The sequence below is a fragment of the Lepus europaeus genome, chromosome 11, assembly GCF_033115175.1.
Source record: "Lepus europaeus isolate LE1 chromosome 11, mLepTim1.pri, whole genome shotgun sequence".
Lineage (NCBI taxonomy): Eukaryota > Metazoa > Chordata > Mammalia > Lagomorpha > Leporidae > Lepus > Lepus europaeus.
In genome coordinates, this window is record NC_084837.1 from 18,344,053 (window position 1) to 18,361,864 (window position 17,812).

Below are 17,812 nucleotides of genomic sequence, written 5' to 3' on the forward strand. Positions count from 1 at the left end.
GAATTGAAAAGAGTTAAATGCAGTATTAGGAATTAGTGTTGCACGTTAAAGACATTTTCATTTGGAATTTCTTCTGGGCTTTTATTGACATTTTGATAGGTGACTATTTTAGCCAAATGAACAAATTTATAATCTTAATTTGCTGCACTTCTTGAAGAGTGCTTTCATGTTTTTTCACTGATTTATACTTTTTTGACTTGTGTCTTGATTTGCATTTTAGGTTTCTTCATGAAGGATGGGAATAAAAGCAAATGGAAAATCAGGTAAGTGCTCTGGAATCTGCAAATCAAAACTTTGTTTTTTAAACCTTTTTCTTTTCAGGTAACAGTATCAGTAGTTACTATTGTAAGGCACTCAATTCTTAGGTTCTGTATTCATGTCAGTAAAATATACCAACTGTTCCTTTTGCCCAGAGGCAGCCACAGCTCAACGACAGCCATAGTGTTGCCCCTAGATTTATTAATCTCTGTGTGGTGTGTGTGACCATTAACTGTTGTCTTTCATAGTAGCTGTAGAGCTAGGGGGGTGTGTGTGTGTATTTCAGATAGCTTCAATTTGGCCTGCATGTTTCAACTCGGGTTTCTTGAGAACCAGTATTTTCTAAAGCATTCTGTCAGGTATCATGAGAACTTAGTTAAGTTACACTCAGGACACAGTAAGAGGATTCATACTTTAGTGAAGTATAGGAATGGCTATAGTTTTGTTTAGGGAGACAAACTTTTCTGTCTTTAATTAAATTCAGATGTTTTTCCAAGGCTGGCACTTTTGTCATTCTCAGGTAGATGTGAATTTTAAAATGTAGTTGGCAATTTTATATAAAAAGAAACCATGGTAATGAAATTCTAGTTTTTAAGTTGATTCTATAGCAGCCATTCTATTCAGGCATAATGATTTGCTAAACGGCATACATGCTCAAAGTCCAGCCGTATGCTACAGTTAACTCAGTGATGAGATTACCTTCTTAGGAAAGCCTAGCAGTTGATGGCATGAGCCCAATAAGGGTGTGTGTAGCTAGCCTGAATTCAGGCTGTTTGTTCCTCCTTTTAGTACTGCTGTTGAGGTTATGACAGCTGTTTAAGTGACAGAATAGGGACTTTATTGGTCCTTAAAATCCATGCCTCACCACAAAAAAATGAAAGTACCCATGACTGGCATGTTCCATAGTTGCTTGTGAAAAAAACTATCACAAACTGATTTTTAAGAGATTAATTTATTTGAAAGATCACCATGCCACAGAGAAATCTTCCATCTGCTGCTTCATTCCCCAAATAGTCAAAACAGCTAGGCCTGGGCCAGGCTGAAGCCAGAAGGTAAGAATTCCATCCGGATTTTCCTACCAGGGCCTAACCGCTTGGGCCATCTCCCACTGTCTTCCCAAGCGCATTAGCAGGGAACTGGATCAGAGGTGGAGCAGCCAGGACTCACACCAGCGCTCAGTGGGACAACCTGTTTGTTGCGCCTCACTCTGCCCCTCCTTTCCCCTGCAAACCGAAATTCTGTATCACATCTACAGTTTTAACTGTGGCTGATGACCAACAATCATTTTACTAAATTATTTACATGGGTAACACATGGATGCTCCTAGTGAAGCCCAGCAAAGATCTTTTAAAGTGATGGAATGGGGCTTCAAGTTTGACCCAAAGTCTCTATTTGCAGTATTTTAACTAAGGAATTTTTAAGTAGCATATACCTTTATTTTAATATAAATGTTCTCAATCCCACCCATTTTGTCAGATAGTAACCAAACTTCAGTAGTTACAAGACAAAAATTTAATGAAAATTGATCAGTGGGTTATTTATAATCCACAGGCTAAATATCACGAGATGGTAGTAGAAAGATGCAGAAGTAATTGTTACATATTGTCATCATCTGATTCATCTTCTTCCTTTAAAGATTCCTGTAAGAGAAAAAATAGCACTTAAAATCAACTTTAAATATTGTTACAGCCCATATATAAGAGCAAGTTGAGATACAGCAACCTGAATTTAAGTAAGCATTTATTAATGGTAACTGAATGGGACACAGATTTAGGATGAAATTCAAATATATTCTTGCTCTGAAGATCAATGGATACTTGATGTATCCTGAAAAATCTTACAGTTTTCACCAAGGGAAGAAAAAAAATCCCTTTTTGAGTTGAATTTGGAAATGTGTTACTTATAAGGTAACTTACCTTAGCATATTTCTCTGCTTCTTCTCTTACATCTTTTGGAACAATTTCATGCCTTCCTTTAGTTACTGTAAATTAAGCCATATATTTAAACAAATTTAAAATGCTTTCCTATAAGTGATCCTCATTTTTTAATGTTTCCTCATGAGATTTTATGTGCTCAAATTTTTAGAAATTAATCCCAAGCATTAATTCATAGCATGAGATCAATTTTGGGCGATTTCTTAGATATTTCAAAAAGAAAACTTCACAAACTCTGTTAAATACACAGAAATTACTTACATTCACCAACCCAGCTGAGCTCTAACTCAAAAGCTTTATCCTTAACTTCATCATGTACTATGTAAATTCTAGAAGAAAAAAAAAAACATTGGAGGTGACCAAAACACTGCAGTTTACATACCCAGTCAGTACAAATTAGATTACCAAGTTAAAATAAATAAAATTATGTAGACTCAAATCTGAATTGCGAGTATCAGAATAAGCTACAGAGGACTTGAGTAGACTGAAACACTTTCATTCTCCTTATAAATGCTAAATGATAGCTTGTCTGGCTTATTTTGATACATTGCTTAAAAGCCATAAAAAACCATCTCAAGAGTACAGAAATGGGTAAAGTCAAGGCTACCACCTGAAGCCAGCAATGGGCAGGCAGCAGGTTCATGTCCCAGCTGCTCCACTCCAACCAAGCTCCCGGACACGAGAAAACCAATGGAAGATGGTTCATGTTTGGGCTTCTGCCACTACACAGAAGACCCAGATGAAGTTCCTGGCTTGGGCCTGGCCCACCACTGGCTGTTCTAGCGGTCTGGGGATTGAGTCAGCAAGTAGAAAATAGTCTCATCTGTAACTCTTCTGAAATAAATCTTTAAAAATTTAAACATAAATGAGAACCAGGCCATCATTAACCATCCCTTCTCAGGACGCTATTTCCTTTCATTAAGGAAATAAAGCCTAGTAATTTATGTGCCCTATATTAGAAGTTGTTGCCTCAACCTGTAGCTTCTTGGCTGGAGTTTAAAAAAAAGATTAAAGTACCAAAAGGCTAAAGTCACAGTGTAGCTTTATATTTTCCACTTTATTTTATAGGGTATTTTAAATTAGTTATTTTGTAAGCAGTTCTGTATGTTGGTTCTCAGTGTTTCTGTTACTAAATGACAATTAATAGGTGACAGTGGCAAGAATGGTGAACGAAGTTTATGAGTTTAAAAAAGACTATGATTGCTGTTTAAACTTTACCAGTATGTTTAATCCTTTTTTTTTCCCCTTGTATGTATAATGGTTTATAAAACCACTCAGGTTCTTCAGCTTTGTGGATGTCTACTATTCCACTGTTGCACCTTAGGCTTTCTTGAGCTGTTTTTTAGAAGTGTTTTTGAAATACTATTTTTTCTCATCCTGTTGAAGAACTTTTATTATATATCTGAAAAAGTAGAAAGTGAGCCAGCCTTATGGATCATGTATAGAAATAATTAACTTGTAAATCACACGATAAATAAAGTTGCTAAGCTTTCTTGGTGGTGTTCTGATTATTGTTATTTTGGGGATGTTAACAAATAAAGCCCCTACAAACGTTCACTATGTCCTTCACATGTCAAATCTCGTTGCCCACACAGGAGCAGGAGCTTGTTTTCTCAACATTCATTCTCATTCTTGAAATACTCATTTTCTTCATGAGGATTCTTAGACTGTCAAATTCTCTCCCTAAAAATTACATACTGCTATTTTCAAACAAAATAGCCCCATACATATGCCAAGACAATGTGAAATATCTTTGTGGATGTATCAAGGAAAATTTGAACTTACATTTTGGCAACTTCTTTAACAACATCACGGCAGGTCATTTCTTTCATCTACAGAAAATAAAATTATGCATTTTCCATTTGTGTAACTGCACAACTGTTACCACTAACTCATGGTCAAGATAGATTCTCAGATGTAAAAACAAAACAAATTCCAAAAAAAAAAGATAAATTTCCTGATTTTTATTTTTAAATTAACATGCCAAAATTCATATTGGAGATAACCACTAATTTTCTGGTAAAACTTAGATAAGCCCAAGTCTAATTCATAAGTAGACCCAGAGCAAAAGCTTGGTCATACTAGAATTCAACATTCTTGGAGGGACTGTTGATGGGGAATCAGAATAGAAAAATAGCCTGTAAGCACTAACCATAACAAGTGAAGTAGCCTGTAAGAAATCACTGCAAGAGATTTATTAATCATACACGTCTCAGGATCAACACAAAGTCTGAGCAAAGTGACATTTGTGTTGTGGATACCTTGAGATAGAGAACGTCAAAGAGTACTCAACACAGTAATCCAGACTTAAATGTCATTCAATTTACTGCAAATGGGGTTCATGAATTTTTACTAATTTATTTTAGAAATCCTAAAGTTCAAATGATGGCTGTACAACCGAGGAAGAAAAACACAACCCTAACACTTGAGTTTAAGGATACAAATCTTGGGGCTGGCAGATCTACCTTGATCTGTTGCCTACAACACTGGCATCCCATATGGGTGCTGGTTCAAGTCTTGGCTGCTCTACTTCACATCACCTAATGCACCTGGGAAAAAGGTGCAAGATGGGTCAAGTGCTTGGGTGCCTGCACCCAATTGGGACACCTGGAAGTTCCTGGCCCAGCCCCAGACATTGCAGACACTTGGGGAATTAACCACCAGATGGAACATAGATCTCTGTCCATCTTGAAACACTGCCTTTCAAATAAATAAATCTTTAGTCTCAGAACAGCACGTTGGTACAACCACAAAAGCAACTGGCGAAAGCAACTTAAAATATTTTGTGAGGACAAAGGATAGTTTAAAAGAGATGTAAAATAAGAAATTCAATGTGAACCTTGATAGTATAATTCAAAGTTAAAAATATTGTGGAGACTGAGGCAATTCAGTTATGGAATATAAGATGATGCTTTAAGTATGATATTGGTATCACAAGGAGATGAGTGATGATGCACTCAGATTCAGTGTCATCGCTGCAACTTCTCAAAAAGTTTAGGGGGAAAAAAAACAAATGGATAAAATGCAGGGAAAAGTCTAAATAGACTTGTAACATTCTTACTCCTATCTGATGGTTAGCGTTAATCAGTTATATTTTTTCCATGCTAAAGTAGAGGTAAAAGGAAGGGAAACAGTACTTTTGTATTTTTGCTCAGTAAGGTTACTGAGGTTTACATTTAGCAAATTAATTGCATTCTACAATAGCAAACTTTTGTACAGGGCCAAGTAGTAACTATTTCAGACTATCAGCCATATATATGTATGTGTATATATATGTATGGCCTCTGTTCCAAATATTAAAATCTGTTGTAGTGTGATTCTGGCTCTGGGAAGAAAAAGTGGGTAACTGTAACAGGCTAGGCGTCTTGCTCTAGCTAGGAGCAAGGTACAGAGAAGCACTGAGATCACAGACAGACACTGTCCCAAAGAAATGTTACAGAAAAAAAATACTACGTGTAACTTTTTATGACAGTAACTCAAAATTTAAAAACACCAACATTCTCACACTAGAGCTTGTGAAGCCATAAATGGACTTCATGAAAGATTCTATTTTTTTTCTGTTTTGTGGGTTTATAGCAACCATCAAAATTAGAGGGAACTACAGCACAACTGTACATATGTTACCAGCTTTCCTACTCTGTACTTAGCTGCACAAAGCTCTGCTCTAAACAACCAAGCCACACTATAACCTTGGGTGGGGAAATTAGGCACAGGAGGCAATTCAAAGATAGTGCCCAAAGGAAGTAAGGTGGGCGGAACCCAAAGTTGTTTACCACCAAAGCTAATTGGCCACACAACATCGGGGGAGGTGACAACAACTAATGACAAGTATATAGACATATGGATGGTCCTGTAAAAACACTGCCCCGTAAAATGGCCTTTTAAGTAACTGGTTGGTCCTTATGCCCTGCCCCAATAGTCCTGCAGTTTTGTGCTTTAAAAGGCTTTGCTACGCACACAGTAAATGAGTTCTTGCCTGACTTGACTCCCCACTGATCAAGGGAGGCTGGGGAACGGGTGAGCGGTGCACTTAACCTTTCCTCAGACCCAGTCCATCCTTGTTTGGGTGGACTAAGACCCTGCAACCTTGGACTGAAAGGTTTACCTTATGGTAATAAAACTTCAGCACATGAGGATGGTGATGAGGTAGCAAAGGTTAAAGCATTAAATGTTACCTGAAGCTTCTCTATTTCTGTCTTTGCAGCTTGCCTGGCTTTGCCAATGGCACAGCCCCAATAACCCTATTTAAAAAAAATACAAAAAAAAGAATAATCACTTGATTGTCATGCATTCCATCAATAGTGACCACTGCTGTTTCTACTTGCAAGTTAATCAAAGGATAGTAAATTACTTTTAAAAGTAAGTATGGAGTAATACAGTCAAATGCATCCTGATGAATGTCAGAGAGGGTCAATAAAGGTAAACTGGTACTGGGTGTAGTAGCAACGAGTTAAGTTGCCCGTTGGGAAGCCCGCATCTCAGAGTGCCTGGTTGGAGTCTGCCACTCCACACTTCCAGAGGCAGCAATGATGGCCCAACTACTGGATTCCTGTCACCCACATAGGAGATCCAGATAAAGTTTTTGGCTCCTGGCTTTGACCTGGCACAGCCCCAACTGGTGTTGGCATTTGGGGAGCAAAAAGTTAATGGAAGAATTCTTCCTTGTTCTCCCCATCAGATCTTAAAAAAAAAATTAAACTGGGGCCAGCTTTGTGGCACAGCAGGTAAAGTTGCCACCTGAGATGCCAGCATCCCATATAGGCACTGGTTTGAGTCCTGGCGGCTCCACTTCCGTTCCAGCTCCTTGTTAATGCACCTGTCGAAGCAGCACAAGATGGCCTAAGTGCTTGGGCCCCTGCACCCACATGGAAGACCAGAAGAAGCTCCAGGTTTCAGGCTTCAGACCTGCCCAGCTCTGGCCATTGTGACCATTTGCCAAGTAAGCAGATCGAAGCTCTCATGGGATCTCTCACTCTCTCTAAATTCTGCCTTTCAAATAAATATTTAAAAAAAAAAATAAACTACTAAACTTAATTTGCTAAGATTCTGGTTTCTTTTGTTCTCATTTAAAAATTATTTTGATGCTTAATAACTATGTGTGAGTTACAGTGCAATATTTTGTCATACACACATTATAATGATGAAGTCAGGGTAATGAGCATTTCCATTTCCCTATTTCTTTGCAGCTTTTGCCTGAAAGTTCCTCTCTTGCTAGTTCTTCATAAAATATATATTGTGTTACTGTGAACTAGTCACCCCAGATGTTATCGAATACTGAAAAGTATTCCTTCTACCTTACTGTAGTTGGTATCCATTATCCAGCCCACTTTATGCTATCTGTCCCCCATCCCTCCTAGCCTCTAGTAATTGCTGGTTTGCATTCAGATCAACTTTTTTTTTTTAAAGCTTCCACCTAACAGAAAACAAGCAGTACTTCTTTTTGGTGTCTGACTTTTTTCCCTAACTCTTCTCTTCCAGTTCAGTTCCTTTTTAATAGAAGTTTATCTAAAAGAAAATTATTTCATCATATACTCTGAACTAGAGACATTTTTTTAGGGTAAGAATGAATGAAGGGTAAAAATCAAAGAAACTTTTGCATTATGACAAAACTAAAGATATACATTTCTCATACAAGTAATTCCTAAGTTCTCGGGGCCAGCACTGTGGTATGGAGGGTAAGCCACCGCCTACAGCTCCTACAGCATACATCCCATACTGGTGTCAGTTCGAGTCCCAGCTGCTCCACTTCTGATTCAGCTCTCTGCTAATGTACCTGCAAAACCAGCCAAGATGGCCTTTGTGCCTGGGCCCCTAGATCCACATGGGAGACCCAGATGAAGCTCCCAGCACCTGGTGTTGGCATGGCCCAGCCCTGGCCTTTGCAGCCATTTGAGGATTGAACTCACAAATGGAAGATGCCTTTCTCTGTCTCTCCCCTTCTGTAATTCCAACTTTCAAATAAGTAAATAAATCTTTTAAATAAATAAACTTCTTACTTTTTAGGTTAACTTTTTCAAAAGTAAGGATGCCCACATATACTTGTGTAATAACAAAATGAGAGTTTTCATTTACACATTCACTATGTAGTTTCCTATAAGGTATTGAAAGCTACATGTTTGCTGTTGCCTCATATTAAGAAAATACTGCTTTACTGATAATGTTTTGGAGATTCCTTACACAATGCAAATCTGAAACAATACATTAAACTAGAAAAAAATTTCAAATGACTCAGTATTACTCACGTATGAAACACCTGATGGGTCAATCATATACAGCTGTGCACCATCATTCACACTGTAAGACCCTAACATGAAACTGCATAAAAATAAATTGTTATTTATGTAATGCAAATATGTATCCACCCATCATTATTTTAAAGCCTTTCACTTCCTGTGCTGAAACTCCTTAGCAGGAACCACAGACTCCTGTGTGACCTGGCCCATTCTTGCATCTTCGATGTTATCTGTAACCCTTGGACTGTACACATCACATATTCTTGACTGCCTTAGTGTCACCGGAAATGCCCATGTGCTTATCCAAGTCTGATATGAAACCAGTGGAATGAATATTACCAACTAGACACAGTCTTACCTAATCTCCCCTATATATCATAACCCTTTCCTGCCACCTCTCTAAAACTGGCCAGACCCTAGCTGTTGACTCATGTATTCTCAGTACACACCTTTATCGTGGCATGTGTATGATTTTATCAGTGGTAACATTCTTCTGTGTCCCCAAATCTATGACTGACTGAGTACATACTCAGTAGATGTTTAATTCAAGAGTTCTCAGCACTATTCTTGCTTCCTTAAAAACAGCAAAAAAAGTTAACTGATGAACTTAGAGCTTAGATGAAAGGTTTAAAGATATTCTTCAAAGTTGAAGCAGCCATTTCACGGAGTGAGAACCTCAAGAATAACTAATGTTAAGAATATTTAACAAATATCCACAGCAGAGGCCAGACCTGTGCATATCTGACTTCCAGCCAATAGGATAAAATTGAAGGTTCCTGGCCGGCGCCGTGGCTTAACAGGCTAATCCTCCGCCTTGCGGCACCGGCACACCGGGTTCTAGTCCCGGTTGGGGCGCCGGATTCTATCCCGGTTGCGCCTCTTCCAGGCCAGCTCTCTGCTATGGCCCGGGAAGGCAGTGGAGGATGGCCCAAGTGCTTGGGCCCTGCACCCGCATGGGAGACCAGGAGAAGCACCTGGCTCCTGGCTTCGGATCAGCGAGATGTGCCGGCCGCAGCGGCCATTGGAGGGTGAACCAACGGCAAAAAGGAAGACCTTTCTCTCTCTCTCTCTCTCTACTCTACCTGTCAAAAAAAAAAAAAAAAAAAAAATTGAAGGTTCCTTTAATGTCTATCTGTTAGAATTTAAATATGGCTGATTATAAACAACTCAAAGATAGGACCTATGAGTAGGCATTAAGATTTTACATGATGGCCAGCACCGCGGCTCACTAGGCTAATCCTCTGCCTACAGCACCGGCACACTGGGTTCTAGTCCCTGTCGGGGCACCAGATTCTATCCCGGTTGCCCCTCTTCCAGTTTGGCTCTCTGCTGTGGCCCGGAAGTGCAGTGGAAGATGGCCCAAGTCCTTGGGCCCTGCATCCGCATGGGAGACCAGGAGAAGCACCTGGCTCCAGGCTTCGGATCAGTGCGGTGCACCGGCCGCAGCGGCCATTGGAGGGTGAACCAACAGTAAAGGAAGACCTTTCTCCCTGTCTCTCTCTCACTGTCCACTCTGCCTGTCAAAACAAAAAAGATTTTACATGCTTTATTTTGATCAAACATGACTTTCCTATTTTAAGTTGTAAACTAAAAATGTTTTCATTTTAGTAAAATGTATTCATGACCGGTCTCTGGGAAGCCATATTTGAAAATTTACATCTATCTCCAAGTCTTCATACAGTTGAATCCCCCATTTCCCCTTAAATAATACTCACAATAAATAAAAGTCTGAATAATGGGAACTGTGAAGGAGATTCATGTATGGATTCATTACTGACTGCTAAAAATTCCATTTGAAAGCATTTTACTTAAGCACTTTAAATCAGATGGAAATTAATGAGAAAATAAGTGTAAGTGGCTACTTTATGTCAACATGGAACATAATTAAACATCAGCTGATGATTTCCTTTATTACAGTCAAGATTAGGGTCACTACTATGAGTATTTTCCCATCACTTCAGATAGCTTTTATGTATAGTGTTTCATGTACTTCTGCCTAACATTTCCTAGCAAATGTTCATGTATTTGAATGCATGACAGACTAAGCAGCTGGAGAAAACCGTGTCCTACAGCAGATAGGACATTCGAGTATCTTACTAAATTTCATACCTGCATCCAAAAGGTCTGACAGCACTGTAGAGGGTGTAAGCATGGACATACATGGCCACTCTGTCTGCAAGATGCTAACATGGGGAAACAAAGAGCTTATTAATAAATTCCTATTACTGTTGAAAAGGTTCTTCAACGTGTTATCAACTTACTTTTAGTGGAATATTATAGCCAAAGTTAGATCTAAAGTTGGAAGCTTCTTCTCTTGCAATGTCGGCTAAAGAACGAGCATCTGCCAGCAATCCTGCTACTGCCTGAAAAGAAAGAGACCAACTTAACATGTAAGTACTTTCCTGTCACAAATCAGGAAGTACACAATTTCTGAAGGCTTCAGTTTTATGAAAGGCATTATCAGCTGTAATGTTCTTGACTTAAAGGTCTTCATTCAGAAGTAGCATCTACTTGGGCTGGCACTGAGGTATAGCAGGTAAAGTTGCCGCCTGCAGTGCTGGAATCCCATATGGGTGCCAGTTCAAGTCCTGGCTGCCCCATTTCCGATCCAGCTCCCTGCTGATGCACCTGGGTAAGCAGAAGGTGACTCAAGTGTTTGCACCCCTGGACCCATGTGGGAAGAGACCCAGAAGTTCCTGACTGCTGATTGGCCCAGCTCTGGTCATTGTGGCCATTTGGGGAGAGAACCAGCAGATGGAAGCTCTCGTCTCTGTCTCTCCTGCTCTCTCTTAATTTTGCCTTTCAAATGAATAATCTTTCAAGAAAAAAACCCAAAAAACTGTAATATCATAAATACTGTCCATTTGCCTCCCCATTATAAAGAATACACATGATTGGTCTTAGGGTTCATCTTTGTTTAAAACAGTTCTCTATTCAGAAAGTTATTAGAAAATCTAGTCTAAAAGGCACAATTGTTTTTTAGCTTAAAAACTACAGTGACATACTGCCCTTCTTCCTCTTTTCTTAAGGCAACTCGGTTTTTCATATCACCAATTAGATCATGAAACTGGTATGTTTCTTACAGACAGTGAACCATTCAAAACCTAGGTACGCTATGACGTTTGTGACTGCTCACTAATGTGCTATCTCAGTGTTAGAGAAATAGGTCATTTTTAAATGTGACCTTACCATTCCAACATGCCGATCAACATTAAAAAGTCGTTTGTTAGAACCTTCTTCATAAAGTTTAGAAAGGACTAATTTTTCTACTCCAAAGACAACACCATCTTTACATCTGATTCCAATAGCTGTACTGAAACAAGGAACAGAAAATCAATTTTTTTAAACTGAAAACAAACAACCCACAAGAACAGGTAACATTTAAAAGCATGCAAACAACTTTAAAACATCAGAAGAGCCACTGCTCTGGTATACTGGGCTAAGCTGCCTGTGGCACCAGCATCCCATCTGGGTGCTGGTTTGTGTCTTGGCTTCTCCTTTTATGATCCAGCTCTCTGCTACGGCCTGGGAAAGCAACGGAAGAAGGCCCAAGTATTTAGGTCCCTGCACCCATGTGGGAGACCCGGCAGAAGCTCCTGGCTCCAGATTGGCCCAACTCTGGCTCTTGTGGCCATTTGAGGAGTGAATCTGTGGGAAGAAGACCTTTCTCTCTTTCTCTCCCTCTTTCTGTGTGTAGCTCTACCTCTCAAATAAATAAAATAAATCCACTCCCTCACAAATAGAAATCGAGAAAGGGAAACAACCTAGAGTGTGATAAATTAGATATATATAATTAATCTTCTGACTCCCCCAAAATCGTTTATAATCTCATTAAAAAATATATTAACATGTGAAAAAAGATGCTAACAAAATATGTACACTATGGCACAGCATCTGGCATATGACATGTTACAAACAAATGCTGATTAAATAACCTCAGGTAAAGTGTGGAAAAAATATGTAACCATTTCAGAATTAAAATGTTTATTCTTCTAATCCTTTTTATTTTTCAATTTTTTTTTTATTTCATTTGAAAGGCAGAGTGACATAAAAAGAGAGTCTGTCTGCTGGCTCACAACAACTGGGACTGGGCCAGGCAAAAGGCAGGGCCAGGGGTGGCAGGGACACAAGCACTCTAGCCATCATCCACTGCCTCCCAAGATCCATTATCAGGAAGGTGGATGGAAGCAGAATAGCCAGGAATCCAACCAGAACTGACAGATATGGGATGGGAGCCAGGTGCTTCTCCTGGTCTCCCATGGGGTGCAGGGCCCAAGGACTTGGGCCATCCTCCACTGCACTCCCTGGCCACAGCAGAGAGCTGGCCTGGAAGAGGGGCAACCAGGACAGGATCGGTGCCCCAACCGGGACTAGAACCCGGTGTGCCGGCGCCGCAAGGCGGAGGATTAGCCTGTTGAGCCACGGCGCCGACCTGACTAATATATTATCTTAGGCCATAATCCAGTTTATGCCAAAGTAACAAAGTGTGTTATCAAAAATATAAAAAATAAAGAGGCACTTAATACCTGGTTAAAACACACTTATTTAAAAAAAAACACAATGTTTCTTACCTACTGTTTTCCACAGCCTTCATAGCATATTCTACTTGAAAAACTCTTCCATCAGGAGAGAATGTAGAGGCTGACAGGTCATACTAAAGGGAAAAGTGCACAGTTTTAGAATAAAATATTTAAGAATAACAACCATACCATTTTTTGCTCTAAAGAGCTTAGACACCAGATGTGTTATATCCCAACAAAAACTGCTCTAAAGTGGAAGCATGTCTGAGTATGAGGAAGCAGTAACAAAGAGACTTTACAAAGTTGGTGGGAGAATTCAAAAAATTTTTAAGATAAAAATTAAAAAAAAAAAAAGAAACTATACTTCTCAACGTAAGCTCCATAAAGTTTACGACCCTTTTGTAAGCAATAATACCAGCCATTTAGTCCATCCCCAAAAAATACAGGAACCTAGGACTTTATGTCAAGGCAGGCTACATTATCAACTCAAGAAAAATGGATGCCCTTTAAAGATTTTTTTAAAGATTAAGAAACCAAGACAAGTCAGAAGAAGCCAAACCAGGACCATAGGCAGATGCCCAATGATTTCCCAATAAACTCACAAAATCTCCCTTGCTGAAGGGCAGAAGGGGCACTGTCCTGGAGAAGGACTTTCTCCCAAGTGCTTCCTACTCAAACACTCCAGATAAGGAGATGTTAGCATTCTTTAGCCTTCCAGAAAGCCAAGGAGCAAAATGCCCTGAGCATGTTAAGAAACTCTTGCCATGACCTTTGCTCTTGACAGTCTGCTTTTGCTCTGACCAGACCACATCCAGCTCTTGGTGACTACGGCTTTCATTGTGCTCTGTCTTCAAGATCACACCTGCAAAACCAGGCTTCATCTCCTCGAGCTCCTTGAAGAAATACTTTAGGATCTTGATATTATTTGTTCAAATTCCCCCTGAAAGCCCTGCTCTCGTCTGAGGCTGACCTGGTATAGTTTTGGCACCCATGGAGGAAGACTGTTCCACTTGAACTCTCAGTAAGGAGTGTTCTGCTGATGCACTCTGTCAGGCAGCAGTGCGTGGGTCCCTGCCATCCATGTGGGAGACGCAGATGGGCTCCTGGCTTTGGCCTGACCCAGCCCCAGCTGTTGCAGGCATCTGGGAAGTGAACCAAAGGATGGAAGCTCACTCTCTCCCCCCTCCCACTATGCCTTTCAAAAAGGTGTAAGCTGGGGGCCGGGCGCCGTGGCTCACTGTTAATCCTCCGCTTGCGGTGCCGGCATTCCATATGGGCGGCAGTTCTAGTCCCAGTTGCACCTCTTCCAGTCCAGCTCTCTGCTGTGGCCCGGGAGGGCAGTGGAGGATGGCCCAAGTGCTTGGGCCCTGCACCTGCATGGGAGACTAGGAGGAAGCACCTGGCTCCTGGCTTCAGATCGGTGCAGCGCGATGGCCATAGTGGCCATTTGGGGAGTGAACCAACGGAAAGAAGACCTTTCTCTGTCTCTCACTGTCTGTAACTCTACTTGTGAAAAATAAATTTAAAAAGTCTTAAACAAAAAAGTGTAAGCTGGAACAACTGAGATGTCTATGGCGTTGGCTACTGTTTCTGGGGCTGTCCTCTTCAAGCCAAGAACACAATTTTTTTTTTTATTCGACAGAGTTAGACAGTGAGAGAGACAGAGAGAAAGGTCTTCCTTCCGTTGGCTCACTCCCCAAATGGCCGCTACCGCAAGCACTGCGCCGATCAGAAGCCAGGAGCCAGGTGCTTCCTCCTGGTCTCCCATGCAGGTGCCGGGGCCCGAGCACTTGGGCCATCCCCCACTGCCTTCCCAGGCCACACCAGAGAGCTGGACTGAAAAGAGGGGCAGCAGGGACTAGAACCCAGCGCCCATATGGGATGCCGGCGCCACAGGTGGAGGATTAACCAAGTGAGCCATGGCTCCGGCCCCGGAATTAATCTTCTAACAAATTGTTGTAGTGTCTGCCACTGAAGGCTTCATCTACATCATCTCCCCTCCTGAAATGAGTTATCCATTTGTAAACTGGAGATTTCTTTGGGACCTTGTAATAATAAACTTTTCATAAAACTGATTTCACCATTCTCCCAACGTAAATTTGATGGCTTTTCTTTTCTTTTTTGATAGGCAGAGTGGACAGTGAGAGAGAGAGAGAGAGAAAGATATTCCTTTGCTGTTCGTACACCCTCCAATGGCCTCCGCGGCTGGCGCGCTGCGGCCAGTGCATTGCGCTGATCCGAAGGCAGAAGCCAGGTGCTTCTCCTGGTCTCCCATGTGGTTACAGGTCCCAAGCACTTGGGCCATCCTCCACTGCCTTCCTGGGCCATAGCAGAGAGCTGGCCTGGAAGAGGGGCAATCGGGATAGAATCCGGCACCCCGACTAGGACTAGAACCCGGTGTGCCGGCACTGCAGGCGGAGGATTAGCCTATTGAGCCACGGCGCCGGCCCTGATGGCTTTTCTTGCTTCCACTTTAGCAGAATTCATGTTGATTTGATAGCTCTTTTCAAATGGTGTCGTCTTATCCCCAGTGCCTCAAACTGTATCGTGTTCATAGATATGTCGCAATAAGTTACCACTAGTTTCTTTTGGTGCAAAAAATTCTGAAAATCCATGTCTAAGTTTTTTCAGAACATGCCTTTTCACAAGCTTTTTGAAGATTTTCTCCTATGTCAGTCACTACATAAGCACATACATAAAGATGACTACTCATTCATGAAGTTTTCCTCTTCAAATTCAACCAGAAACAAATGTAGGTGTTGGGTGTTGGAGACATAGCAGTAAAAGAGATAAGGCACTAAAAGACTAAAATGAAAACAAAACAGTGAGCTGACAGAAGGAACTGCTACAGAATGTCATCAGGGAAGGCTGTGGGCCAGTTACACTTGGGCTGAATCAGACTTAAGATGTCAAGGGGCATGTAGGATATGGAGGAAGAGCCTTCCTGACATTTGGCCTGAAGCCCTCAGGGGAGAAATAATCCTAACACAAAGGAGGAACAGAAATGTAAGAGGCGGAGAAAAGAATGACTGTCAGCGAAGGCCCAGACTAGGCTGGAGCAGGGGTGTATAGCTTATCCCACACACAGCGGAAGACGACTTTAAGCAGATGGGTGATAGGATCTTTTCATAAACACCACTTTGGTTTCAGATGGAAAATGAGTTGTGGAGGCAAGAAGAGGGGTATTCTGAAGTCGTACTAGCTTAGACTACGGGAGAGATGGAAGGAACACCTTTTGAAGGTACAGTCAAAAAACCTTGCTCGGCTGGCGCCGTGGCTCAACAGGCTAATCCTCCGCCTTGCGGCGCCGGCACACCAGGTTCTAGTCCCGGTCGGGGCACCGATCCTGTCCCGGTTGCCCCTCTTCCAGGCCAGCTCTCTGCTGTGGCCAGGGAGTGCAGTGGAGGATGGCCCAAGTCCTTGGGCCCTGCACCCCATGGGAGACCAGGAGAAGCACCTGGCTCCTGCCATCGGATCAGCGCGGTGCGCCGGCCGCAGCGCGCCTACCGCGGCGGCCATTGGAGGGTGAACCAATGGCAAAAGGAAGACCTTTCTCTCTCTCTCTCTCACTGTCCACTCTGCCAGTCAAAAAAAAAAAAAACCTTGCTCATGGATTGGCTCAGGGAGTAAAGCAAAAAAAGGAATTAAAAATGAGTCAGGTTTGTTCTTTTCATGTGAGCAACTGGAACGGAACCATTCGCTGAGACAAGATTCTCTTGAGATGCAGTATGACAAGGGGAGGTTGAAACCCAAAGCTCTACCCGGGTCATGGGTGAGGAAGGCTATTAAACCGTCAAGGGGCCTGGAACTGGCGCGGGGAGTTCTCAGAAGACAGGAGAGGAGTCCTCCCCAGGGATGCTTCCTGATCTGTGCACCAAAGAGCATCATCCTTCCCCCAGCACATAACACTCCCTCCTGGTCACAGCGCCAAGCGTTGTTCAAAGGCCTGGAAAGTGAAACACTATCAACTGAAGGTAGCGCCAATGCCAATAAAGAGTCGACTTGCTACAAGGTAGATGACAAGCATTTAACTCCTCCAGGAGTGCGACACCAATCCCAACTGTTCTAGCCGCCTGTGCTGCAAGGCGGAACACCAGTACCCGTTCCTCAGGGCCTCCAGGCAGGTGACGCACCGTTTTTACAGAGAAATGTAGGGAAGGAGTGAGCAGCGCGGCGCAGAGGCACTACGTCTGACCAAGGAAAGGAGCCCCCCGGACGCGGTGGGTCCGCTGCAAAGCTCCCAACAGCCTATTAACGGCGAGGCGTGGGTGAGCATTTCAGCGACCCCGGTACTGGTGCCTCCAAGTGCTTTAAGTCACCTGCACGGGAAAAGCCGAAATGCAGAAAAAAGCAGCGGAGAGCACCCACGCGGTGCAGCCCGGGCCGGCAGGCGCCGCAGGGCAGTGACGCGGGGCCCCCGGCGGACCCGAGGCCTGCGGGGCGCACAGCCGCCTCGGGCCCTGGGGCTTCCACTTTCGGTTTCCCCAGGCGGCTCGAGAACGTGACTCAGCAGAGCAGGGCCCTCCGAGCCGCGCCGCCCGCCCGGCCACGCGGGCGGAAAAGCTGCGGAGCCGGGGCAGCCGGGACGCGGGGCCCAGGACGCTGCGGTTCCGAGGCTGCGGTCGCTGCTGCGAGCGGCGCCCCCGGCCCAAGGAGGCCCTGGCGCCCCCCGGGGCAGCGCCCCCCGTGCCGTCGGCCCGAGTTCCCCGGCCACACGGGTCGCGAGCGAGCCGAGCGCAGCGACAGACAACACTCACCCCGGTGCCGATGGAGCTCATCGCGCCAACACCACGGGGACGCCGAGGGCTACCGGGCCTAAAGGGATCCCGACACGGCGGCACCGCGCACTCTAGTAACAGGCCCTCCC

General features: G+C 42.9%; 1 protein-coding gene and 1 long non-coding RNA gene across 4 annotated transcripts in view; one reads left to right on the plus strand and one right to left on the minus strand.

Moving 5' to 3' along the window:
* LOC133769809 (uncharacterized) overlaps positions 1-7,218 on the plus strand; it is a 25,672-nt gene extending 18,454 nt beyond the window's left edge. For 2 of the 3 annotated variants that reach the window (XR_009867277.1, XR_009867275.1), the window contains one exon: positions 221-3,685. This is a non-coding gene — a long non-coding RNA (uncharacterized LOC133769809). Of the gene's footprint in view, positions 1-220; positions 6,552-6,992 lie in introns of those variants that run through there. The other variant, XR_009867276.1, reaches the window with a different exon arrangement.
* On the minus strand, positions 1,756-17,812 carry PSMA3 (proteasome 20S subunit alpha 3). The gene is made up of 11 exons (XM_062205051.1): positions 17,703-17,812; positions 12,997-13,079; positions 11,615-11,738; positions 10,687-10,788; positions 10,535-10,608; positions 8,435-8,507; positions 6,368-6,433; positions 3,978-4,024; positions 2,454-2,521; positions 2,175-2,239; positions 1,756-1,898 (listed from the first exon to the last, which is right to left on the minus strand). Exons 1-11 carry the CDS (start codon positions 17,721-17,723, stop codon positions 1,854-1,856), a joined length of 768 nt encoding a protein of 255 aa, XP_062061035.1. The 5' UTR covers positions 17,724-17,812; the 3' UTR covers positions 1,756-1,853.

What these genes read in the sequence shown, in the direction of transcription:
- PSMA3 (XM_062205051.1), bottom strand. Translation starts at nt 17,723, where the DNA reads ATGAGCTCCATCGGCACCGGG. An exon ending in GCTATAATATTCCACTAAAA is followed by an intron (nt 10,609 to 10,686) that starts GTAAGTTGATAA and finishes TCCCCATGTTAG; the next exon opens with CATCTTGCAGACAGAGTGGC. An exon ending in GTCAGACCTTTTGGATGCAG is followed by an intron (nt 8,508 to 10,534) that starts GTATGAAATTTA and finishes ATTTTTATGCAG; the next exon opens with TTTCATGTTAGGGTCTTACA.